General features: G+C 40.4%; 2 protein-coding genes across 8 annotated transcripts in view; one reads left to right on the top strand and one right to left on the bottom strand.

Annotated features, from left to right (window-relative positions):
- Positions 1-26,461, bottom strand: part of SGCD (sarcoglycan delta) — a 434,639-nt gene that overhangs the window by 18,373 nt on the left and 389,805 nt on the right. The window lies entirely within an intron of this gene.
- LOC145510508 (uncharacterized) overlaps positions 1-26,461 on the top strand; it is a 329,761-nt gene that overhangs the window by 185,058 nt on the left and 118,242 nt on the right. For 2 of the 4 annotated variants that reach the window (XR_014057071.1, XM_081501903.1), the window contains exons 6-9: positions 3,117-3,199; positions 4,310-4,380; positions 7,325-7,503; positions 9,884-9,956. Coding sequence is in view for 1 of the 4 variants with exons in the window: in XM_081501902.1 (XP_081358028.1) it covers positions 3,117-3,199; positions 4,310-4,380; positions 7,325-7,395 (225 nt within the window). In the remaining 3 variants the exon portion in view is untranslated. Of the gene's footprint in view, positions 1-3,116; positions 4,270-4,309; positions 4,381-7,324; positions 7,504-9,883; positions 9,957-14,790; positions 14,902-26,461 lie in introns of those variants that run through there. The other 2 variants (XM_081501902.1, XR_014057070.1) reach the window with 2 other exon arrangements.

Below are 26,461 nucleotides of genomic sequence, written 5' to 3'. Positions count from 1 at the left end.
GTGCTTCTTCCAGCCCAGCATTTCTCATGATGTATTCTACATATAAGTTAAATAAGCAGGGTGACAATATACAGCCTTGACGTACTCCTTTTCCTGTTTGGAACCAGTCTGTTGTTCCATGTCCAGTTCTAACTGTTGCTTCCTGACCTGCATACAGGTTTCTCAAGAGACAGGTAAGATGGTCTGGTATTCCCATCTCTTTCAGAATTTTCCACAGTTTATTCCAATGATATTATATATATAAAACTTCAGTCAGTGGGATTCATTACTCAAATAATGTGTGTAACTATCAAACAATTTCTTCATTGATCTGAAGCTCATTAGCTCTCTGAATCTTTAAGAGCTCAAAGTTGAATTCCTATTTAAAGAAAAGTGCTTTAAAAATTGCTCCCATATTTTAGTTGGGCTGTTTGAGAAACACTAATGAACCAACAGTAATTCTCAAGAACCTGATTTGAATCAGTGTAATGGTCCATTTAAATTAATGCTGAGAGAGATTTTGATGGTTGACAACTTTCAGAACATAGTATTGGGTTCCATCATGTTAAACACCATGGCCTATTCTTTTGTCAACTTGAAAATTCATAATTGAATTTTCAATTGATGGGATAATTTTCAACTGAATCAGTTGATGTGACATCTTACTTCAGTTTCCTAAAAATCACTGTGACTCACCCTGTATTTTTGAGTCATACTTCTACACAGCCTGATTCAAAGTAACCTCAGAGGTCTCAAATGAAAGCCCAATGTCAAGTTTTAGCAACATAATGAGATTCACATGCCATTAGAAAATGCATAGTTTAAGCCCTGTATATTGGGTGCTTTTCATATACGTAATCCCATCCGGTATTCAGTACCAGCCCCAGGGAGATTCAGAGAGGTCATATGTCATGGTCCATTCTCAATGTCTGCATCTCTATTCTTTTCCTGCAAATAGATTAATCAGCATCTTTTCTACATTCTGTTCAGTTAAGTTCAATTCAGTCACTCAGTCGTGTCCAACTCTTTGTGACCCCATGTACTGCAGCACGCAGGGCCTCCCTGTCCATCACCATCTCCTGGAGTTTACTCAAATTCGTGTCCATTAAGTCAGTGATGCCATCCAACCATCTCAGGCTCTCTCGTCCCCTTCTCCTTCCACCTTCAATCTTTCCCAGCATCAAGGACTTTTCCAATGAGTCAGCTCTTCACATCAGGTGGCCAAAGTATTGGAGTTTCAGCTTCAACATCAGTCCTTCCAATGAATATTCAGGACTGATCTCCTTTAGGATGGACTGGTTGGATCTCCTTGCAGTCCAAGGGATTCTCTAGAGTCTTTTCCAATACCATGGTTCAAAAGCATCAACTCTTCGGCAGCGCTTTCTTTATAGTCAGTCCAACTTTCACATCCATACGTGACTACTGGAAAAACCATAGCCTTGACTAGATGGACCTTTGTTGGCAAAGTAATGTCTCTGCTTTTTAATATGCTATCTAGGTTGGTCATAACTTTCCTTCCAAGGAGCAAGCATCTTTTAATTTCATGGCTGCACTCACCATCTGCAGTGATTCTGGAGCCCCCCAAAACAAAGTCTCTCACTGTTTCCACTGTTTCCCCATCTATTTGCCATGAAGTGATGGGACTGGATGCCATGATCTTAGTTTTCTGAATGTTGAGCTTTATGCCAACTTCTTCAGTCTCCTCTTTCACTTTCATCAAAAGGCTCTTTAGTTCTTCTTCACTTTCTGCCATAAGGGTGGTGTCATCTGCATATCTGAGGTTATTGATATTCCTCCTGGCAATCTTGATTCCAGCTTGTGCTTCATCCAGCCCAGCATTTCTCATGATGTACTCTGCATATAAGTTAAATAAGCAGGGTGACAATATTCAGCCTTGACATACTCCTTTTCCTATTCAGAACTAGTCTGTTGTTCCATGTCCAGTTCTAACTGTTGCTTCCTGACGTGCATACAGATTTCTCATGAGGCAGGTCAGGTGGTCTGGTATTCCCATCTCTTGAAGAATTTTCCACAGTTTATTGTGATCCACACAGTCAAAGGCTTTGGTATAGTCAATAAAGCAGAAATAGTTGTTTTTTCTGGAACGCTCTTGCTTTTTTGATGATCCAGTGGATGTTGGCAATTTGATCTCTGGTTCTTCTGCCTTTTCTAAAACCAGCTTGAACATCTGGAAGTTCATGGTTCACGTATTGCTGAAGCCTGGCTTGCAGAATTTTGAGCATTACTTTACTAGCATGTGAGATGAGTGCAATTGTGCAGTAGTTTGTGCATTCTTTGGCATTGCCTTTCTTTGAGACTGGAATGAAAACTGACCTTTTCCAATCCTGTGGCCACCGCTGAGTTTTGTGTTAATAGATGATATTTGTTTTTCTCTTTCTGATTGAACTTACTCAGTATACTAGGCTCTAGGTTTATCTACCTTACTATAGCTGAGTCAAATTCATTCCTTTTTATGGCTGAGTAATAGTCTATTGTATAGATGTACCACAACTTCTTTATCTGTTGATGGAGATCTAGGTTACTTTCTTGTTCTGGCTATTGTAAATAGTGCTGCAATGAACATTAGGGTACATGTGTTTTTTGTGGACACAGTTGAAGAAGGAGAGGGTAGAACGAATTTGGAAAGCAGCAGTAGCATATGTAAAACAGACAACTAGTGGGAAGCTGCTGTACAGCACAGAGATCCCAGCCTGGTGCTCTGTGATGATATTGAGGGGTAGGACGGAGGCTAAAGGAGGGGGTACATTTAGTTACGACTGATTTGTGATGTTGTACAGCAGAAACCAACACAACATTATAAAGCTATTTTGCTCCAATGTAGAAAAGTGTAATTAGGAGATTGCACCATTTTCTGTTAAAGTCTCAAAGGGAAACTAAGTAAAATTCATTTGTTTAAAAAAAAAATGTCATGGTCCAGGCCACATGCCTGGAGAGTTGTAGATCAAACCCAAGCTCCCTGATTCCTAGTTAGTCCACGGTGCTGGTCATTGAAAATTAGTTCCATGTACTGGGTGGAAGTCTCACCCAGTAACTTGTGATGTAATATGGAGTCTCCATAGTGGTACTCCACATTTATAAAACAAGCACCCTAGTTATTCTGAGGTTTTCTTCAACAGGACCTTCCTGTGGACTTGAGACCTTCCTGCGTCCCTGGACAGCTGGTAGATCCACTTGTCTCCATCCTCTACTCTGCTTCTTGGTATGTCTGTTTCCTTCTCACCCTTCAGTCAGTGACGTTCCTGCAGGCCTCTGAAGACAATTTGTAATTACTTGTCTGTTTCTCTGTTTTAGTCTCTTTCTTGCTCTAGACGAAACACTACAACGGTAGCAATTACACTATATTTATGCCCAGCATCAAGAACGTTACTCGGCATTCAATAATTATTTGTTGAATCGATGTCCCTCTTAGATTCTATTACCTAGCATTGAATACAGTGCTGTGAGTATGTTCCGAGTAAGATCTAGGACAAAAAAAGACTCTCCCCTTGCCATCTTGGTATGATTCTGGACAATTTATTATTGCAGTCTAATAACATTAAATTGGAGGTCACATGAGTGTTAATACTGAGTTTAGACCCAAACCAAATTTTGTATCTATCTGTCTATTTCTCCCTTAGTTTGTGGCCCATTTTGCTAGTAACTACCCCATTCTGACTTGTTCTATTAGGGTTGTAGTTGGTTTCATGTAATATGTTCCTTTTAGATTGTCCATGAAGGCCATAGCTCCCCCTCTTAAATATTTTACTCTTTCTTGGATAGGAATAGAGGATAATGTTGAAAGCTTGAGCTTTAGAATCACAATTTTGAGTCCAAGCACCTCCATCTGCTGGGTGTTTGACTTAAAACAAAAAACAGGCTTACCTATTTTTCCAAAGTTTTTATTGAATTTGTTACAATACTGCTTCTGTTTTATGTTTTTTTTTGTTTTTGACCCTGAAGCATGTGGGATCTTAGCTCCTCGACTAGAGGTCAAACCAGCAACCCCTGCACAGCAAAGTCTTCACTGGTCTGCCAGGGAAGTCCCTAACTAAGCCTTCTTGAGGTTGAGCAGTTTCTCATGTTCTGTAGGGATAACAGTATCTCCCTCCCAAGACTGTTAGGAAGCTGGACTGTGGAAATGTAGATGATGAAGCTTTCATCAAGTACACAGGATGTGGTGATAGGTGATGGTTTATATTACTGTATTTATCCAGATAAAAGTGAAATACCTATTCATTTCCACTCCTAAACTGGTTAGAATAGATGATTTCTTTTCCGTTTTTCCCTCCCCTTAGCTCCTCTGGGTTTCTTAACATTTCATTATCCACAGGACCCATCCTGGTTTACATAGCAGCCCCATGCAGACTTTGAAAAAAAGCTTGGATGTCAAAAATTTCAAAGGTAAGTGACTTAGAAGTCCATTTTTCCTCCATACTCTATTTTTACTGTTTTAAGATTTACTAAAATGTCAGTGACTTCGAGAGGGAAAACTCTTGACAGGTTTTGGGTAGAATTTGTCAGTTACTTCTGCCAGAGGTAAAAACTGATCACAAATATTGTGCATGAGGAGTCTAACATGGGCTTCCGAATGGTGATTAGATGCTTGGATTTTGCAGGAAATCCTGTTTCTCAGAACCTGAGGTTTCCAAGTTGACTGCGTATAAAACTATAGACATCATAATTGCCCTTTTCAGAGAAACTCTGTCTCTAGTTCTGCACCCTACCATCTCCAAAATATTACATTCCTCGCATTTGGAGAGTCTTTCTCAAGTGAGATAAAAACCAAATAATTGATTTGCATATCAAAGAAATAATGAACATTTCCACAGTATTAATAATTTTCAAGTCTTTTCAATAAGACCTAATGTTCTCAGAACGTTTAATGACCCATGCAGCTAACCTGACTCCACGTGTAACAAAGAGCTAGGCTGTCAACTATTTTAATTAAAATTAAGAAATATTATTTAGATTTCTCCTTTAAATGAAATCACTAGCTTTGATCAGAATTGGAAGTCAGTTCGGCCCCTTGGCACTAACTTGCCACATGGCCATGGGATCCCGGTCTCCTGCACACAATGAGGTGACTGTGGCAGCAAATGGAAGGCTGCCTTGCTCAGCCCTAAAATATACCTCATTACAGATTTTGGAAGATGAATAGCAAATGAGTGTGTTGCCTGACACGATTATAATGAAAGAGCCCTCCTACCCCGAGTGAGGTTGTCACGGTCTCTTCATCCTCAGTGCTAACAGTCAGTAGACATCTTAAAGAGTTCTCTGTATCTGTTTACATGTTGTACAGGAAAACTCTGGGCTTCCCAGGTGGCTCAAGTGGTAAAGAATCTGTGTTCAAGTGCAGGAGATGCAGGTTTGATCCCTGGGTTGGGACGATCCCTAGGGGAGGAAGTGGCAACCCACTCCAGTATTCTTGCCAGGATAATTACAGTGCATAGGGTCACAAAGAGTTGGACACGAGTGAAGCAACTGAGCAGGCATCCATGGGAACCTCTATCTGTGGTGACCTACAGGTGAGCTACATAGTTCCTAGAAGACTAAAAAGTCAAAGTTAATGTTTCGTATGTGAATAACTATGCTTAGTTCAATTTTGTAAAAGCAATTTTATATAAAAGTATAGGTAAAAAATATTGCATACTTACCATGTGTTCCAGGGACTGTGCTCAGTAAAACAATTCTAGAAGTGAGTCATTTCACCATTATATTATTGTTAATGATCCTAATTTGAGTTTTGGGGGAGATGATAAGCCTAAGGTTACATCACTAGGAGGAAGCAGCAGAGATGTTTCAACCACAGCTCTTGCACCAGAAAGCATACTTGTAAATGCTACTCTAAACCTGCCTTTATTGACTGGGAATGAACATTACAGTAACAGGATGAAGTGTTAGGGCTTGAGGGTAAAAATAAATTATAATAAAAACTTATGGAGCACTTTATTTGTGCTGAAAGGCATTTTAGATAACGTGTGTGTGTTTAGTTGCTCAGTTGTGTCCAACCCTTTGGACTGTAGCCTGCCAGGCTCCTCTGTCCCTGGGATTTTCTAAACATGTACATTACCATGTGTAAAATAGATAGCTAATGGAAATCTGCTGTATGACTCAGGGAAATCAAACTGGGGCACCGTAACAACCTAGAGGGGAGGGAGGTGGGTAGGGACATATGTATACCTATGGCTGATTCATGTTGAGGTTTGGCAGAAAACAAAACATTATTGCACAGCAATTATCCTTTAATTAAAAATAAATACATTTAAATAAAAAACAGTGGAGTGATTACCATTTTCCTCCTTCAGGGGATCTTCCGAACTGAGGGATCTGACCCACATCTCCTGCATTGCAGGTGGAGTCTTGACCTGCTGAGCCATTGAGGAAGCCCTTCAGATAACAAAAATTTAAAGTGAATGGTTTTCTATATGGTTTTAATGTAAATTTTCTATTTTGGGTCCAGCCATAAACCTAATAAGCTAGTTAGTATCTAGTTTACATACTTTGGAATTTTTTACAACCCATTTTAGGAATTCCCCTTTTAGTCAAAATAATACCATAGGAAGCTAGAAATAGTTTTGAAAGCAAAATGGAGAGAGGCCAGTGGTTCTTTCTTGGGCTCAGAGTAGTTAGCTTGGGGATTATGTGGGAACCAGTGGCTAAACAAACCGGAGGGCATGTTTTGAGAGTGATTTGTGGATGTTTAAAAATGATGACTACTATGTACTGGGGCTTTCCTGGTGGCTCAAATGGTAAAGAATCTGCCTGCAATGTAAGAGACCTGGGCTCGATCCCTGGGTTGGGAAGATCCCCTGGAGAACGGAATGGCAACCCACTCCAGTATTCTTGCCTGGGAAACCCTATGGACAGAGGAGCCTGGTGGGCTACAGGCCACGGGGTTGCAAAGAGTCGGACACAACTGAGTGACTAACATTTTCACTATATACTGAACACCTATTATGCTTTTGGATTTTCACATGGTCTAGGGAATCCTTAGGACTTCCTAAGCAGTATGTGGTAGAATTCCTACTAAACAAATGAGGTTCAGTAAAGTGGAATGATTCATCCAAGGCTACCCAGGTACTGACTCTCAGAGGTAACCAGGACCATCTGGCTTCAAGATAGCGTTCTCAAAGCCTTCCACTAAATTATTATCATAGAGGATTCATACTTTCCTGTGGGGCACAAGACCCACTAAAAGTCCAGTGTTTCTTTGACATTTCTTGCATTTATCTTTGAAAGGAATATGATTTTGGTGCATTTTGCAGTATAAAATATCCCTATTTAATGGAAAAATAGTGATTTAATGTATAATTAAATTATTTGATTTCTACCTTAAAATTTTTAGGCAAAACATTCTCCAGGAAGATATGTCAACTTTGTCCTATGGTGTTCTGGATCCTAATTTCAGAAGCATAGCACTGAAATAAAGCAGAGTAAGGAGACACAGAACTTGAGGCCTGACATTCCACACACTGACTGTATGATCTTGGATAAGAGCTCACCTACCCCAACTATAAAATAAAGGTAATGAGGATTCTAATAGTCACTTTATAGAGCTATGATTATATGCATAGGTCTGAACTACTCTATCATGATACAGTTGTGATAGGCAGAGAAAAGCTCTTGAACGTGGCTTGATTAACAGAGCTGTAGAAAGAAAATTATTTAATTCACTTCTCTTCTGCCATTGTTTTGCTATTTCAGTTGGTCCTCTGTTGAAAGCATGATTTTATCTCAATCTGCAGATGGCTTTTGGGGATTATTTTGCTCTCAACAAACTGAGATGAGGAGCTAAGTGGGGTTGTATTACTCTGTATAAGTAGCTCACAAAGTCGTAAAACTCTAAAAATAATTATTGATCTGTTTTTACCTCAGAGCCTTTAGTTGGGAGTAAAAAGGTCTTTTTAGTCATGGCTAGTGTTGAGAAGGGTGCATATTTCTCTGTTCTTCATGCGATGGTTTATTTTCATCACATAACAAAATGGAAATGGGGGAAAAATGCTGGTACAAACTACCTTTGCTTTTACAATGCAATTTAAATAAAAGCACACCCTGGAACTCAGGATGTCTCCTCAAAGGCTCAGGATAGAAAGACCCTGAGAGAGATGGTAATCATACTAAGAGTACTTAGTATTCATTGTGGAGAAGGAAACTGTAACCCACTCCAGTATTCTCGCCTGGAGAATCCCATGGACAGAGAAGCCTGGCAGGCTACAGTCCATGGGATCGCAAGAGTCAGACACGACTTAGCAACTCAACCACCATAGCATTCATTGAGTGTCTCTTGTATAACAAGAATTTGTTTAAAGCCTTTGTGTGTATCAACTTGTTTAATGCTTTCTAAATTCCTAAGACATATGTCTATGATCATGCCCATTCAGCCAAAGTGACAGACCTTGTAGCCCAGTCTCTTAGGACTTTGCTCCAAACCACCATTAGAAACATTTCTGTTCATATGTGTGGGGGATTGTCTTTTGAGGGATATAGAATAAACCCAGTTCTTGTCATAAGGCAAATTATGAGAACAGAGAAGTATGTGACCATAATGAGAAGGTCTAGCCCCCACAGGAAAGCCAATAGCATAATAATAGGCTATCCTTTCTTCAGAGTCACAACAAAGTAAAAACTTCTTAGAAAAATCCAAGAATGAGATGTAGTATATACCATGCTGCTGCTGCTGCTGCTAAGTCACTTCAGTCATGCCTGACTCTGTGCGACCCCATCGACGGCAGCCCACCAGGCTCCGCCATCCCTGGGATTCTCCAGGCAAGAACACTGGAGTGGGTTGCCATTGCCTTCTCCAGTATATACCATATTTTGAGGCAAATTCTTTATATGGTGCAGATATCTCTGCTAACAATAGTGTTTATCAAGATTATTTATTATAAGGCATTAAAATAAATCTTTTTTCAATTACTTTCTAATGAAATGTACCAATTACCTTTTGAATGGTGACATATGGCTGCAGTCTATTCCAGTGGGGATAAATCTTGCTTATATAAGGTTTCAAGGGCTCCCTCCTGAACTACATTGATTACCGATGCAAACAAAGACAGAGGATTATCATCATATTTATCGATAAATCCTGAACTTCATTGCAATATAGTTCCCCAGGTTTGACAACATTAATCATCAGGTAAATTCCAACAGTTATGGTGCAAACCTACAATAAAAGGGATGTTTCTGCAACCCAGCTGATTTTAGAGCATGTTTATTAATGTCGTTGAATCCTGGGGTAATTGGATAAGGTCACATTGCTGTTGTGCACAATGAAGTTGAAAAAATAATGCTCTTAGGTAACTAGTGGGCCACCTGTTAGCTAACAAATGAATAACAACTACTATTTCAAAGAGCCTTGTCTGGAGGCTGCTGGTATAAAGAAGTAGGCTTTTACTAAGGCCAAGCCTTTGAAGCGGCTCCACCTCTTACAAAACCTTTGTCCTTATAGGCTATTATCTAAGTAAGAAATTAGGAGGGGAGACATGAAGAAAGTATCATGATTATGAGAAGCCCCAGTATCTGAGCAAAGAAAAATCTATCCACCTTGGTCAATGCTTCCTTCCCATTCTATGGCATCAGGTCACCATGGGTTTTAGAAAAGACTTTGGTATTTGTCAGGAAGTCATTTTTCCTTCTTTCTGATGATCTTTTGGTCTTTAAAAAGTTCTCCAAGCTTTAGATTAGCTTCTGCCATCTGATTATAATATTAGTACAGACCTTACAGGCTTTGGGGGAGGATTAAATGAGATACTGATAGTAAAACACTGAGAACAGTCCCTGGACCATTTTGAGTTCAAAGATGATAGCTATTTGTCAATGCAGACAAGTAACTTCACAAGATAAAGTGAAAATTTTTACCTGTTCTGATCTCCTCAAACTACCTTCTGTATTTTTACTTTGAAAGGAAACTTCTATAAAAGACAGAAGGTGATTCATCAAGCGAATTACATTGATTACCTTCCCTGTTGGCCACTGAGGTAGGTAATTTAGGATTATATGTATACTTAGTCTGTGGCTTAAAATATGTAATATTGCTATTGTTCATGGAATGAGACAGAGGAAGAAAAAGGATTTATTTACCTTATAGAAAATACAGGTGAGCATCAGAGATGGGATTTGAACTTATATCTAACTTCAAGGTTTTTATTCTTTTTGCAGTATGCTTAAGTACATAGCATATATGTACCTGGAAATACCAATATTCTGACATTATTATGTCATCTGAATTTTTAGCAACATTTTGAATCACTCAAAGAATTTGAGTGTTCTTGAGTTCTCTGTCTTTGAGAATTCACCAGAGGATAGTATTGGTCTGTCTGTGTTCTATCACATCTGCCATTAATCAAATATTAATTGATTAAATATAGAGCCCTGTTCTAAAGAAATTTACTAGTTTATGTACTAGGCATGTGCTAAGTGTTGAGACTATATAATTAAGTACTATTTAAGAGATTCTTTTACTCTCCCTGTTTTGCATATGGGAAAATTGAGGCACAGAAAGGTTCAACAACTCGCCAGTGTTCATGTAACTAAGGTAGCAGCAAAACCTGAATCTGAACCCAAGCACTCTGGTTCTAAAATTGGTGCTCATTACACTGACTCACCTGGAGAAGACAAACGTGTAAACTTGCAACTGAAATATGGTAGCAAGAACACTGATTGTAAGAGAAGTCAGACAAGGTAGAGGATATGATCCGGGAGTGGGGAGCTTGGGAAAGTCTCCCAAGGAGAAAGTAACAGAAGATGGGGATTTCTTCAGGCAGAGCAAGCATAAGAAGTGTGTTATGCATGAAGAAAAGGGTGAGGTGGGGATGGGTAGTGGTGAAATAGGGGCTGAAGAGGTGAGAAAAGGCCTTTTGGACCAAGAAAGGGGTGTGGAAGCTGTCCTCTGAAGGGTCTTTAACTGGGAGTGATGTGGTGGGATGTGTTTGGAGAGACCATCTGGCTTAAAATATTACAAGGAGTGGCAGGCAGGTTAGAAGGGCTGACACAGAGGGAGAAAATGCCATCCAGATTGATGTCTTTATGTTGTCATTTACTAAGCATGACAACACAGGATGGAGGCAGGTGGAAGTGAGGGGCTGACTCGTGGCACTCTCAGGAGAGATGAGTGTCTGAGTGGGCAGTTGTATCAGGGTCTGAGGTTTACCATCCTCACAGGTCTTTGAAAAAGGAATAAAAATGCAAATAGGTCTAAACTACTTCATGGATTTTCAGAATTTTTAAGCATAGCCACCTTCAAGATGGATTATATAAAAGTCATACTTAGGCACAGAACAAGATCAAACAGTGACACAATACAATTGAGAGGTGTAAAATTCTTGGGGAGATGACTAGAATTTGAAAAAGAAATATGAAGATCCAGTACCGGGTTTTATCAGATGCCAGGAAAATATGGTAGGCAGGAACCATAAGATTAATAATTAACCAAGGAGAAATATGGATGTACAAATTAATACCCATCAAGATAATCACGAGTTGATTGTAAAGCAGAGAGCTTTTTGTTCCCTTCAAAAACTGGATGAGCATTAATTATACTGTGCTGCAGACATGTTAGTCAATTGGTCAGGCCTATTTCTGTCCTTTCTCAAAAATTCTGCCCCTGCAGCCTCTGCAGTAAGCTATAGAAAGATGCCCTGTGCTGGTATGTTTGCACTAGAGTTGGCATATGTTGCCAAGATGTCCCAATAGGGTTTTTTCCCTGGGGACTTGGAGTTGATTATAAGACTAGCATGTCTCTGTTGACCACTCTGACTAGGATTGAGGTGGCCAGTTTGTTTCATCTACAACAGAAGCAGGGAATACTCATGTACAGAGAAAGGATCATTGCCTTACTTCCAGATGGAGTCCCCATTCCTATTCATGGAGTCCACCTACCTTTCGATTTTATCTGATATTCCTGTGTCTTATAAACAGCTGTCTGTACTAAGACAGCTTTTATCACATACCCAAATGGTTCTAAGACCACCTCTTAATAAATCCAGAAGCTCAGAATAGGGTGTCTGTAGCCCAACCTTCCAAGGATAAATTGCATGCTGCTCCTGGATCTAGCATGATCCTTCCTTGCCATAGCCAAAATCATTCTGAGTGTTGTCATTCTAGGTAATTCCTTAGAAATCTAGACTTACGTTACTTATCAATACTTCCATTATTGTTTCATCTCAGACATTCAAACTCAACACGTCCCCACTTTAACCATGGCATTTCCTCTCCAGATCTGGCTTTGTCATGGTGTTTGCTAGTCCAGTCAGCGGCACTGCCCCTCTTGATCACTACCTAGGATGCATTCTTGATGGAGCAATGCACGAAAACCTTATTAAAAATGAGCACCCTGGCAGAAGAATCTTAGAGCAGTTATATTTTACCACGATATGCACAACAAATACATTCTCAGAAAGGCTCACTTGGAGCTGGAGGATATTTAAAGAGAGAGATTTCTCAAATATCTCCAGATCCTTCCTGAAGGATGGGCTTGAGTTGATTTCTATGTGGTTCTGTCTATTCAGATAAGGTCTATATGTTTTCAGGAAGTCACAAATGAGTAGTTATCCTCTAAAAATAACCCTTTAAAAAGCCAACACAGAGGACAGGATGAAGATGGCAGAGAAGCAGCATGAGGCGCTCACCTTCTCACATGAAAACAAAAAATACACCTCCAAGAGGACTGACGCACACAGAGTATCTGCTGAACATGGCAGAAGACCTCAGACTTCTGAAAGGGCACTAAAACATCCATGTAATGGAGTAGGACAAAGGAAAAAGAATCAGTAAGGGAAGGTACAGGACCTGCACGTTGGGGAGAGAGCTGTGAAGAAGGAAATGTCCCCACAACTTGGGAAGATTCCTACCAGCAGGAAGATCAGCCTGGATGGAGGGGGAGCTTTGAAGCCGAGGAGGGGAGTGCAGCAACAGGTTTGAGGAGGGCAAAGCAGAGAGTAACCGGCACAGAAGGTGGGCACAGCTGCTCTGTACTCCCCAGCCTGAGACGCTCATCCACAGCGGAGGCACGAGGAGTAGGGCGGGCCCACCATAAGAGCTTCGTTCCCTGTCGGTACCCCCGGGCAACAGGATACTGGCTACAGGAGCTCCAGGGGACTGGTGTGGGTAGGTGCCAAGCCTTGTCCCAGGAGTGTAGGGGCTTTTGTTGCCTAGGGAGGATTGGAGCCCAAAGAGCATCTTTGAAGGCCAGAGGGACTTCAGTCAGGAGCTCCACAGTACACGAGGAAACCGAGACTCCAATCTTGGAGGTGCTCCTGGGGAGATGAGGTTGGCTATGGCTCACTGGTGGTGGTGGGGAGGACACAGGTGGTAGAGGCTACAAAGAATATTTGATTAGCTTGAGCTCTTGCAGAGGTCGCTATTTCGGTGATGGAAAAGGATGGAAAGTCAGAGGTAAACCCACGCATTTATGGTCAAACTAACCTGTGACAAAGGAAGCCAGAATATACAATGGCGAAAAGACAATCTCTTCAATAAGTGGTGCTGGAAAAACTGGACTACATGTAAAAGAATGAAATTAGAACACTCTGTAATACCATACACAAAAATAAACTCAAAATGGATCAAAGACATAACTACAAGGCCAGACACTATAAATATAAAACCTCTGAGATGGAAACATGGGCAGAACACTGACATAAATCACAGCAATATCTTTTTGGATCCATCTCCTATAGTAATGGAAATAAAAACAAAAATAAACAAATGGAACCTAACTAAATTTAAAACCTCCACACAGCAAAGGAAGCCATAAACAAAAGACAACCCACAGAATGGGAGAAAGTATTTGCAAATAACGCCACTGACAAGGGATTCATCTCCAAAATATACGAACAGCTCATGCAACTGTATATCAGAAAATCCAATCAAAAAATGGGCAGATCTAAATAGACATTTCTCCAAAGAAGACATACAGATGGGCAAAAAACACATGAAAAGATACTCAACATCACTACTTATTAGCAAAATACAAATCAAATCACACCGGTCAGAATGTCTGTCATTAAAAAGTCTACAAACAATAAATGTTGGAGAGGCTGTGGAGAAAAGAGAACCCTCCCACACTGTTGGTAGGAATGTAAATTGATGCAGCCACTATGGAGAACAGTCCATATCAAACTAAAAATAGAGCTATCATATGATCCAGCAATCCCACTCCTGAGCATGTATCTAGAGAAAACCATACCTAGACAAGATATCTGCACCCCAATGTTCATTGCAGCACTATTTACAACTTCCAACATATGGAAGCAACCTAAATGTCCATCGACAGACGAATGGATAAAGAAGATGTGGTACATAGGTACAATGGAATATTAGCCATAAAAACAAAATATTGCCATTTGTAGCAACATACATGGACCTAGAGATTACCACATTCAAGCAGAGGAACACAAATATCATATAATATCACTTATATGTGGAATTAATTAAAAATGATACAAATAAACTTATTATAAAACAGAAACAGACTTACAGATATCAAAAACTCATGGTTACCAAAGGGGAATGTAGGGCGATGGATAAATCAGGAGCTTGGAATGCACATACACACACCACTGTATATACAACAGACAAACAAGGACTTACTATATGGTACAGGGAATGCTACTCAATATTCTATGATGACATATATGAAAAAAGAATCTGAAAAAGACCAAATATATGTGTATATGTATAATTGAATCACTTTGCTAACAACATTGTAAACCAACTATGCTCCAATAAAATTATTTTAAAAATGAAGTGGGCGGGGCTAAGATGGCGCAGGAATAGATCAGGGAGACCACTCTCTTTTCCACAAATTTATAGAAAGAACATCTGAACGCTGAGCAAACTTCACAAAACTACTTCTGAACGCTGGCAGAGGACGTCAGGCATCCAGAAAGACAGCGCATTATCTTCGAAAGCAGGTAGGAGAAATTATGAAAGATAAAAAGAGAGACTAAAGAGTTAGGGACGGAGATCCGTCCCGGGGAGGGAGTCGTAAAAGAGGAGAAATTTCCAAGCACCAGAAAACCCTCTCACCGGCGGGTTTGGGGGAAGATTTCGAATCTTGGATGGCAACATAACTGGGAGAAAAAATAAATAAATAAAACCCACAGATTACATGCCTAAAGGCAACTCCCAGCAAAGAACCCCAGACGCTCGCATCCGCCACCAGCAAGTGGGGGCTGAACGGAGAGGAGCAGGCGGCACTGCTTAGGGTAAGGACTGGGCCCGAACGCCCTGAGGGCAATCTGAGGGAGCTGACGTGAGATAGTAACCTAAACTGTGGGACAGCCAGAGAGAGAGAAATATCCCGCGAAAAGCCCAACTCTAAGGCACTGCCGGCCCGCTCACAGAACAAAGGACTGAGCTATACCAGAGGAGAGCTAGCCGGCTGCGGACAGCCCCATCCCCCGCCGGACACAGCAGGCAGGCGGGGCCCGCCAGAGCTGGAAAGGGGCAAACTCGGCCCCAGAAAGGGCTCCCCCTACCAAACTGCAAACAGGCTCCCAGTTTCTAAGCGAAGACAGCCTGAGATCCCGGAGGGTCGACAGCCGCCGGGAAGGTCGCAGCCAGAGACCAGCTCCCCAGAACCGACACAAAGCACACCGGAGCCGGGCGCGCCCGTAAACCCAGGCGGGGACCAGGGAGGTGATAAGCCGCACCACCCCAACAGGGGAGAGTGCGCGCGCCCAACACCGGGAACGACACAAACCGCGGGCACAACCGAGGCTGAGCCTTTGTGGAATACCCGGGAACCTGAACCTGAGCGGCTTAGACCTGGGAAGTGCACGCATCTCAGGGCCCACTCCCCGGCCGAGTAACCTGAAGCCTGAGCAGGGTAGACGGGGAAAGCACACACGCCGTGAGCGGGGGCGAACCCAGTGCGGCCGAGACTCTGCGAGCTCTCCACACACACGCCAGTGATATAGGTTTGCAGTGTTCCTCCCTCCCCACAGCACGACTGAACAAGTGAACCTAAAGAGACCACCTCCGCCCCTTTGTGGCAGGGCGGAAACTAGATACTGAAGAGACCTCCAAACAGAAGCCAAATAAGCAGAGGGAAGCGCGTTGGAAGTGACAGGCCAACAGATTAAAATCCCTGTAGTTAACACCGACTGCATTGAAAAGGACCTATAGATCTTGAAAAGTGTAAGCAGGAATAAGGATCTATCTGAAACTGAACAGACCCCACACTGCTCACAACAGCCCCAGAGAAAGTCCGGGATATATATTTTTACTATTATCATTTTTTTTTTAATTTTTTTTCTTTCTTTTTTCTTTAAGTCCTCTATTACACCTTTAATTTTCATTTTCATAACCCACTATTACCTTGCAAAAAAACCCCCCTATTTTTAAAGCAAACTGCATACATATATCTTATACCTTTTGCGTTTTTTTTTTTTACTGTTTTTTTCTGTTTTACTTTTTTTACTGTTTTTTTTTCTTTTTACACTGTTTTTTTTTTTTATATTGTATGTTTTATAAGAGTCTAACCTCTACTCTAGATTTTTAATCTTTGTTTTACATATTTGATATCAATTTTGTACATTTAAGAATCCAATCTTTAGTACCAATTTTTACTCAGGAGTGTGATCACTGGCCTGATTACTCTCTCCCCCTATTGACGCTCTTTCTTCTCCCCCAGGGAACCTCTATCTCCCACCCTCCTCCTTCTCTTCTCAATCCAATTCTGTGAATCTCTGAGGGTGATCTGGGTCCCGGAGAACACTTCAGGAACAGAATACTGCCCAGATCTCTCTCTCCCCTCTTGATCTCTTGATTCCTCCCTTTCTACTCATGCTCACCTCTATTACCTTCCTCCCCCCTCTCTTTGTATCTCTGTGAACCGCTCTGAGGGTTCCAGACTGTGGAGAGCACAGAGGGAAGTGCTTACTGGCTAGACTGCTCTCTCCACGTTTGAGTCCCCCTCTTCTCCTCCTGGTCACCTCAAACTCCCCCCCCCCCCACTTCACCTCTCCATGTAACTCAGTGAACCTTTCTGGGTATCCCTCACTGTGGAGAATCTTTTCACCATTAACCTAAAAGTTTTATTATTGATGCTGTATGGATGGAGAAGTCTTGAGGCTACTGCAAGAATAAGACTGAAAGCCAGGGGAAACATTAATTAATAAGAGATCATCCAATAGCCTCCACATATACACTGAAACCAAGCTCCACCCAAGAGCCAATAAGTTCCAGAGCAAGACATACCACGCAAATTCTCCAGCAACGCAGGAACATAGCCCTGAGCATCAATATACAGGCTGCCCAGAGGCACACCAAATCCATAGACATCTCAAAACTCAATACTGGACACTCCATTGCACTCTAGAGAGCAGAAATCCAGCTCCACCCACCAGAACACCGACACAAGCTCCCTCATCCAGGAAACCTTGACAAGCCACCCGTCCAACCCCACCCACAGTGAGGAACCTCCACAATAAAGAGGAACTTCAAACTACCAGAATACAGAAAGGCCACACCTAACACAGCAATATAAACAAGATGAAAAGGCAGAGAAATACTCAGCAAGTAAAGGAAAATGAGAAATGCCCACAAAACCAAACAAAAGAGGAGGAGATAGGGAATCTATCTGAAAAAGAATTTAGAATAATGATAATAAAAATGATCCAAAATCTTGAAAGCAAAATGGAGTTACAGATAAATAGCCTGGAGACAAGGATTGAGAAGATGCAAGCAATGTTTATCAAGGACCTAGAAGAAATAAAAAGGAGTCAATATATAATGAATAATGAAATAAAGGAGATAAAAGACACTCTGGAGGGAACCAACAGTAGAATAACGGAGGCAGAAGATAGGATAAGTGAGGTAGAAGATAGAATGATGGAAATAAACGAAGCAGGGAGGAAAAAAGAAAAAAGAATCAAAAGAAATGAGGAAAACCTCCGGGACCTCTGGGACAATATGAAACGCCCCAACATTCGAATCATAGGAGTCCCAGAAGAAGAAGATAAAAGGAAAGGCCATGAAAAAATACTCGAGGAGATAATAGTTGAAAATTGCCCTAAAATGAGGAAGGAAATAGTCACAGAAGTCCAAGAAACCCAGAGAGTCCCAAACAGGGTAAACCCAAGGCGAAACACCCCAAGACACATATTAATCAAATTAACAAAGATCAAACACAAAGAACAAATATTAAAAGCAGCAAGGGAAAAACAACAAATAACACACAAGGGGATCCCCATAAGGATAACAGCTGATCTTTCAATAGAAACTCTTCAGGCTAGAAGGGAATGGCAGGACATACTTAAAGTAATGAAAGAGAATAATCTACAACCCAGATTACTGTACCCAGCAAGGATCTCATTCAGATATGAAGGAGAATTCAAAATCTTTACAGACAAGCAAGAGCTGAGGGAATTCAGCACCACCAAACCAGCTCTCCAACAAATGCTAAAGGATCTTCTCTAAACAGGAAACACAGAAAGGATGTTTCAACACGAACTCAAAACAACAAAGTAAATGGCAACAGGATCATACTTATCAATAATTACCTTAAATGTAAATGGGTTGAATGCCCCAACCAAAAGACAAAGGCTGGCTGAATGGATACAAAAACAAGACTCCTATATATGCTGTCTACAAGAGACCCACCTCAAAACTAGGGACACATACAGACTGAAAGTGAAGGGATGGAAAAACATATTTCATGCAAACAGAGACCAAAAGAAAGCAGGAGTTGCAATACTCATTTCAGATAAAATAGACTTTAAAATAAAGGCTGTGAAAAGGAACAAAGAAGGACACTACATAATGATCAAAGGGTCAATCCAAGAACATGTAACAATTATAAATATATATACACCCAACAGAGGAGCACCACAATATATAAGGCAAATACTAACAAGTATGAAAGCAGAAATTAACAATAACACAATAATAGTGGGAGAGTTTAATACTCCACTCACACATATGGATAGATCAACTAAACAGAAAATTAACAAGGAAACACAAATTTTAAATGATACAATAGACAAATTAGATTTAATTGATATTTACAGGACTTTTCACCCCAAAACAACCAATTTCACCTTTTTCTCAAGTGCACACGGAACTTTCTCCAGGATAGATCACATCCTGGGCCATAAATCTAGCCTTGGTAAATTCCAAAAAATTGAAATCATCCCAGCCATCTTCTCTGACCACAATGCAGTAAGATTAGACCTCAATTACAGGAAAAAAACTATTAAAAATTCCAACATATGGAGGCTAAACAACACGCTTCTGAATAACCAACAAATCACAGAAGAAATCAAAAAAGAAACCAAATTATGCATAGAAACGAATGAAAATGAAAACACAACAACCCAAAACCTATGGGACACTGTAAAAGCAACGCTAAGGGGAAGTTTCATAGCAATACAGGCGTACCTCAAGAAACAAGAAAAAAATCAAATAAATAAACTAACTCTACACCTAAAGCAACTAGAGAAGGAAGAAATGAAGAACCCCAGGGTCAGTAGAATGAAAGAAATCTTAAAAATTAGGGCAGAAATAAATGCAAAAGAAACAAAAGAAATTTTATGGACTCTGAGGGAGAAGGTGAGGGTGGGACGTTCTCGGAGAATAGCATTGAAACATGTATATTATCATATGTGAAACAACATCATTCCATGTTCGATGCATGAGACAAGAGCTCAGGGCCGGGGCAATGGGATGACCCAGAGGGATGGGATGGGGAGGGAGGTGGGTAGGGGGGTCCAGGAAGGGGAACACATGTAAACCCATGGCTGATTCATGTCAATGTATGGCAAAAACTATTACAATATTGTAAAGTAATTAGCCCCCAACTAAAATAAATAAATTTATATAAAAAAAAAAAGAAACAAAAGAGACCATAGAAAAAATCAACAAAACTAAAAGCTGGTTTTTCGAGAAGATAAACAAAATTGACAAGCCATTAGCCAGACTCATCAAGAAACAAAGGGAGAAGAATCAGATCAACAAAATTAGAAATGAAAATGGAGAGATCGCAACAGACTACACAGAAATACAAAGGATCATAAGAGACAATGACCAACAGCTATATGCCAATAAATGGACAACTTGGAAGAAATGGGAAAATTCTTAGAAAAGTATAACTTTCCAAAACTGAACCAGGAAGAAATAGAAGATCTTAACAGACCCATCACAAGCACGGAAATCGAAACTGTAATCAGAAATCTTCCAGCAAACAAAAGCCCAGGACCAGACGGCTTCACAGCAGAATTCTACCAAAAATTTAGAGAAGAGCTAACACCCATCCTACTCAAACTCTTCCAGAAAATTGCAGAAGATGGTAAACTTCCAAACTCATTCTATGAGGCCACCATCACCCTAATTCCAAAACCAGACAAAGATGCCACAAAAAAAGAAGACTACAGGCCAATATCACTGATGAACATAGATGCAAAAATCCTTAATAAAATTCTAGCAAACAGAATCCAACATCATATTAAAAAGATCATACATCATGACCAAGTGGGCTTTATCCCAGGAATGCAAGGTTTCTTTAGCATCCGCAAATCAATCAATGTAATACACCACATTAACAAATTGAAAGATAAAAACCATATGATTATCTCAATAGATGCAGAAAAAGCCTTTGACAAAATTCAACATCCATTTATGATAAAAACCCTCCAGAAAGCAGGAATAGAAGGAACATACCTCAACATAATAAAAGCTATATATGGCAAACCCACAGAAAACATTATCCTCAATGGTGAAAAATTGAAAGCATTTCCTCTAAAGTCAGGAACAAGGCAAGGATGCCCACTTTCACCACTACTATTCAACATAGTTTTGGAAGTTTTGGCCACAGCAATCAGAGCGGAAAAAGAAATAAAAGGAATACAGATAGGAAAAGAAGTAAAACTCTCACTGTTTGCAGATGACATGATCCTCTACATAGAAAACCCTAAAGACTCTACTAGAAAATTACTAGAGTTAATCAATGAATATAGTAAAGTTGCAGGATATAAAATTAACACACAGAAATCCCTTGCATTCCTATACTCCAATAATGAGAAAACAGAAAGAGAAATTAAGGAAACAATACCATTCACCATTGCAACAAAAAGAATAAAATACTTAGGAATATATCTACATAAAGAAACAAAAGACATATATAGAAAACTATAAAACACTGATGAAAGAAATCAAAGAGGACACAAACAGATGGAGAAATATACCGTGTTCACGGATTGGAAGAATTAATATAGTGAAAATGAGTATACTACCCAAAGCAATCTATAGATTCAATGCAATCCCTATCAAGCTACCAATGGTATTTTTCACAGAACTAGAACAAATCATCTCACAATTTGTATGGAAATATAAGAAACCTCGAATAGCCAAAGCAATCTTGAGAAAGAAGAATGGAACTGGAGGAATCAACTTGCCTGACTTTAGGCTCTACTACAAAGCCACAGTCATCAAGACAGTATGGTACTGGCACAAAGATAGAAATATAGATCAGTGGAACAAAATAGAAAGCCCAGAGATAAACCCACGCACCTATGGACACCTTATCTTCGACAAAGGAGGCAAGAATATACAATAGAGAAAGGACAATCTCTTTAACAAGTGGTGCTGGGAAAACTGGTCAACCACTTGTAAAAGAATGCAACTAGAACACTTTCTAACAACATACACAAAAATAAACTCAAAATGGATTAAAGATCTAAATGTAAGACCAGAAACTATAAAACTCCTAGAGGAAAACATAGGCAAAACACTCTCCGACATAAATCACAGCAGGATCCTCCATGACCCACCTCCCAGAATATTGGAAATAAAAGCAAAAATAAACAAATGGGACTTAATTAAAATTAAAAGCTTTTGCACAACAAAGGAAACTATAAGCAAGGTGAAAAGACAGCCTTCAGAATGGGAGAAAATAATAGCAAACGAAGCAACAGACAAACAATTAATCTCAAAAATATACAAGCAACTCCTGCAGCTGAATTCCAGAAAAATAAATGACCCAATCAAAAAATGGGCCAAAGAACTAAACAGACATTTCTCCAAAGAAGACATACAGATGGCTAACAAACACATGAAAAGATGCTCAACATCACTCATTATTAGAGAAATGCAAATCAAAACCACAATGAGGTAGCATTTCACACCAGTCAGAATGGCTGCTATCCAAAAGTCTGCTGCTACGTTGCTGCTAAGTCGCTTCAGTCATGTCTGACTCTGTGCGACCTCATAGTCAGCAGCCCATCAGGCTCCCCTGTCCCTGGGAGTCTCCAGGCAAGAATACTGGAGTGGGTTGTCATTTCCTTCTCCAATGCATGAAAGTGAAAAGTGAAAGTGAAGTCGCTCAGTTGTGTCCGATTCTTTGCGACCCCATGGACTACAGCCTACCAGGCTCCTCCGTCCATGGGGTTTTCCAGGCAAGAGTACTGGAGTGGGATGCCATAAAAGTCTACAAGCAATAAATGCTGGAGAGGGTGTGGAGAAAAGGGAACCCTCTTACACTGTTGGTGGGAATGCAAACTAGTACAGCCACTATGGAGAACAGTGTGGAGATTCCTTAAAAAACTGGGAATAGAACTGCCATATGACCCAGCAATCCCACTGCTGGGCATACACTCCGAGGAAACCAGAATTGAAAGAGACGCGTGTACCCCAATGTTCATCGCAGCACTGTTTACAATAGCCAGGACATGGAAGCAACCTAGATGTCCATCAGCAGACGAATGGATAAGGAAGCCGTGGTACATATACACAATGGAATATTACTCAGCCATTAAAAAAAATACATTTGAATCAGTTCTATTGAGATGGATGAAACTGGAGCCCATTATACAGAGTGAAGTAAGCCAGAAAGAAAAACACCAATACAGTATACTAATGCATATATATGGAATTTGAAAGATGGTAACGATAACCCTATATGCGAGACAGAATAAGAGACACAGATGCATAGAACAGTCTTATGGACTCTGAGGGAGAAGGTGAGGGTGGGACGTTCTGGGACAATAGCATTGAAACATGTATATTATCATATGTGAAACAGAACACCATTCCATGTTCGATGCATGAGACAAATGCTCAGTGCTGGGGCAATGGGATGACCCAGAGGGATGGGATGGGGAGGGAGGTGAGAGGGGGGTCCAGGAAGGGGAACACATGTAAACCCATGGCTGATCCATGTCAATGTATGGCAAAAACTACTACAATATTGTAAAGTAATTAGCCCCCAACTAAAATAAATAAATTTATTTAAAAAAAAATGAAGTAAGATTAACTTACATATTTGAAAAGAAAACACACTTGCTCTCCCTTGCCTCTTAAATTCAAATCACCATGATACCCATTGGTTTTCTCTTCGTGATCTCTTAAATCTGTCACTTTGTTTTTATACCCATTGCTATCATTCTGGCCCAAGTAACAAAGATCTTTTCTGTGAATCACTGTAATAATTTTCTGTCGTCACCATGGTCCCCTCCAATCCATTCTCTACATTAAATCCATTTTCTCCTTAATATAAACTAGATCCTACTACACACACACACATATCTAGCTTAAAACATTTCAATGGATCCTCACTGCTCGTATGCCAGAGATGGAAATTCTTTACATGACTCAAAAATCCCTATATTATCTGGATTCTCCCAACCCCTCAAGTTTCATCTCTGACCTCAATCTTCCATACTACCTTCCTACATGTTTGTAACTACTAGAGTTTTACATTTATTTGTGAAGTTATTTCCCCCTCCCTAGAATATTAACCAGAAAATGGATTTTTTTCTTTCTGATTTTGTTGTTCATTTCCATATCCCTTTGGTAGATTGGTGCTAGCAGGGTGCTTGTCCACAGGAAATATTTGTTGAATTTGTAAGTGAAGGAATGGTCACCACTGCTGTCCTAATACCTAGCTCAATCACTGGAATGTGCAGACACGGAATAAAAATGTAGAGGAGCAGGACTGAGATTACAGTTCAGTGGGATGAACGTGAATGACTCTTTCCCTAATCTTGCCTCTCAACTTCCTATAATCATGCCCCTTCCCTTTCTTTCCTTGTAGTATTCATGCTAAATACATCGTTTAAAAATACAATTTCATCCAGCTCTAACCTTTTCATTGGATTTTATATAGGCATTAAAGGAGCTTTTATTTTTTTATTTTTTATTTATTTATTTTTTGAACCCCCCTTCCCACCTCCCTCCCCAACCCATTAAAGGAGCTTTTAATCCTCCCTAAGCAAAAGGCCATTTGGAACTCTACTTGAAGCAGGTATATTCTCTTTCATGTTTAATTTACTAGCAGGTAAAGACTATGCAAAAAGCTTTCGTTCTCAGTGTAGATTGATTTGTGATTCAGAGCCTGTCTGAACACTTAGGAGACAAGATGGAGGAAAGAAGACGCCTAGTTCCCTACTCAAAGGGGACTGGATGGGTTTGTTCTGGTAGCCCCAGAGCTATGTCAGAGAATCAGGGGTTAGAAGTAGAGAGATTTAGCTCATTGGAATGTAACACATTCCATTAATGGAACGGGCTGCCTTAGGATGTAGTGAGGCCAATGGCTAGGTGTCAGGGAAATTATGAGAATGATTCCAGAACAGCATGAAATGCTGGGTAAGAGGACCTCCACACTTCCTTCTCTGAGGTTCTATATTTGGTATAAAATGCTGCATTTTAAGCTTAGAAAGAGGTAGTAAACCATAGGGTGATAAGAGGAGCTGAACAGCCACAGAAGAATTGTGGTGAATCTGAGTCTGTAGCCCAGAAAACAGACCAAGACCAAGGCCCAGAGTAGGGGCTGTATAGATTTTATGACAACACTGTCATTGGGGATTTGACTGCTGTTGTGACAAGACAAAAATGATTAATGTGTGAGTGTTCACAGCTTTCCCTTCTCTCCATGTCAGCCGCAAAATAAGGCCTTGCTTCCCTGTTCTTTTCCCAACGGATTTACGTTTGCTGCTTTTTTCCTTCTACAGCTTTCAGAATAGAGAAACACTAGAGACAAATTTAGTCTACCTAACAAAATCCAGACAAATAGGGGTGCAGATGAGAATCACCCACCACATGGGCTGCAGCACCGGCAGAGTGTTGTTTGGAAACAGGCATGGAATAACTGCCTTACGAGGTGGACTAAGAGGAGAAGATGGGGGTGGCAATGAGAGATGCTAAAGACTGTGAGGTGGGTTCCCCATTATGTTCTTTGAGAAATGTGAGTAAAGAACAGAATTTATTCACAGTTTCCTTTGTCTGTCAAATGTGACTCCACTCTAGAAATAAACTAGAGTGCATTCAAGCCTTATAAGGATTACTCAGTCATTCAAATAATCCATTGCTTCTGTGATCAATGGCTCTTGTTCTTCCTAAGTCCAGTGTGGGTGGTCCTGGGATCCAATGAGAAAGTGAGAGTCTTTTTTTTTTCCTTTCTGCTAGTGACCTTGCTTCTATTTCACTAAGATAAAGACAGCAGAAGAAAACTTCCATACGTTTCCATCACCCAATCAACTTGCATCTATACTATGTTTTCTCTCCTTCCACCGGTCTGGCTCTCCATACAACCAGGTTAAACCCTGCACTTACATCCTAGCTCTTCTCTCCCTTAAGAGCTCTCTCTTCTCTTCTGTTCCATCCCCTTTCTCTCCTGCATCATCCTCATTAACACAGACTTGTTTTATTATCTCTGCGGATCCCAAATACCCCTCCAGCTACTGCTTAACTTCTTTCCCTTTGATGTTACAACCTCAAATATTTGCTTATTTTTGCTGCTTCCAGCATGGAGACAAATCCAGTGGCTCAGTGTCAGTCTCATTAGCCAGTCTCGGCAGTAATTGATACTGTCCATCACTCCTTTCATTTTGAAATGTACAAGGCTGAGCTTCAGGGACACCTCTCTCTCAATTCTTCTCATATCTTACTGGTAGTTCCTCCCTATTTTCGCTGACTTCAATCAATACTCGCTATCCAGCTGATTTTAATGCATTTGTTGGCCTAGATATACACTCTACATGGATGACTCCCTCGTTGGCATCTGGGCTCTGCCCTGAAGTCTAGACTTATATCTCTTGGTGCTTACTCAGCTTTTCCACTTGGATATCCATGGAGATATTAAATTTAACACACAGCACCTAAATTCCTAATTTCTGGAGTCCCAGCCCCTATGCCTGTGATTCTATTGCAACTGTTTCTATCTCTGTTGTCTGTAAGCTCATCTTTCCAGTTGCTCAGGCAAAAATCATTGGGGGTTATCACTGACTCCTCTCCCTTACAGTCACAGAGTATTATGTCAGAAAATGCCACTGTCTCTGCTTTCAATATACATTTGGAATCCAAGCACTTCTTGAAAAGTCTAGTGCTACCACCTTGGTCTGAGCCACCATCTTATCTTCCCTGGATTTTGCAAGCACCTATTTAACTGGTCTTCTTGCTATTCTCCTCATAGAAGCCAAGATTTTTAAAGGTGGTACATCTGAGCCAAAACAATCCTTAGAAGGCAGGCTTTATGAACAGAAGGTAC

Source organism: Giraffa tippelskirchi, chromosome 6, assembly GCF_054371585.1.
Source record: "Giraffa tippelskirchi isolate mGirTip1 chromosome 6, T2T-mGirTip1v1.2.pri, whole genome shotgun sequence".
In the NCBI taxonomy this organism is placed as follows: Eukaryota; Metazoa; Chordata; class Mammalia; order Artiodactyla; family Giraffidae; genus Giraffa; species Giraffa tippelskirchi.
This window is presented reverse-complemented; position numbering and strand designations above follow the sequence as displayed.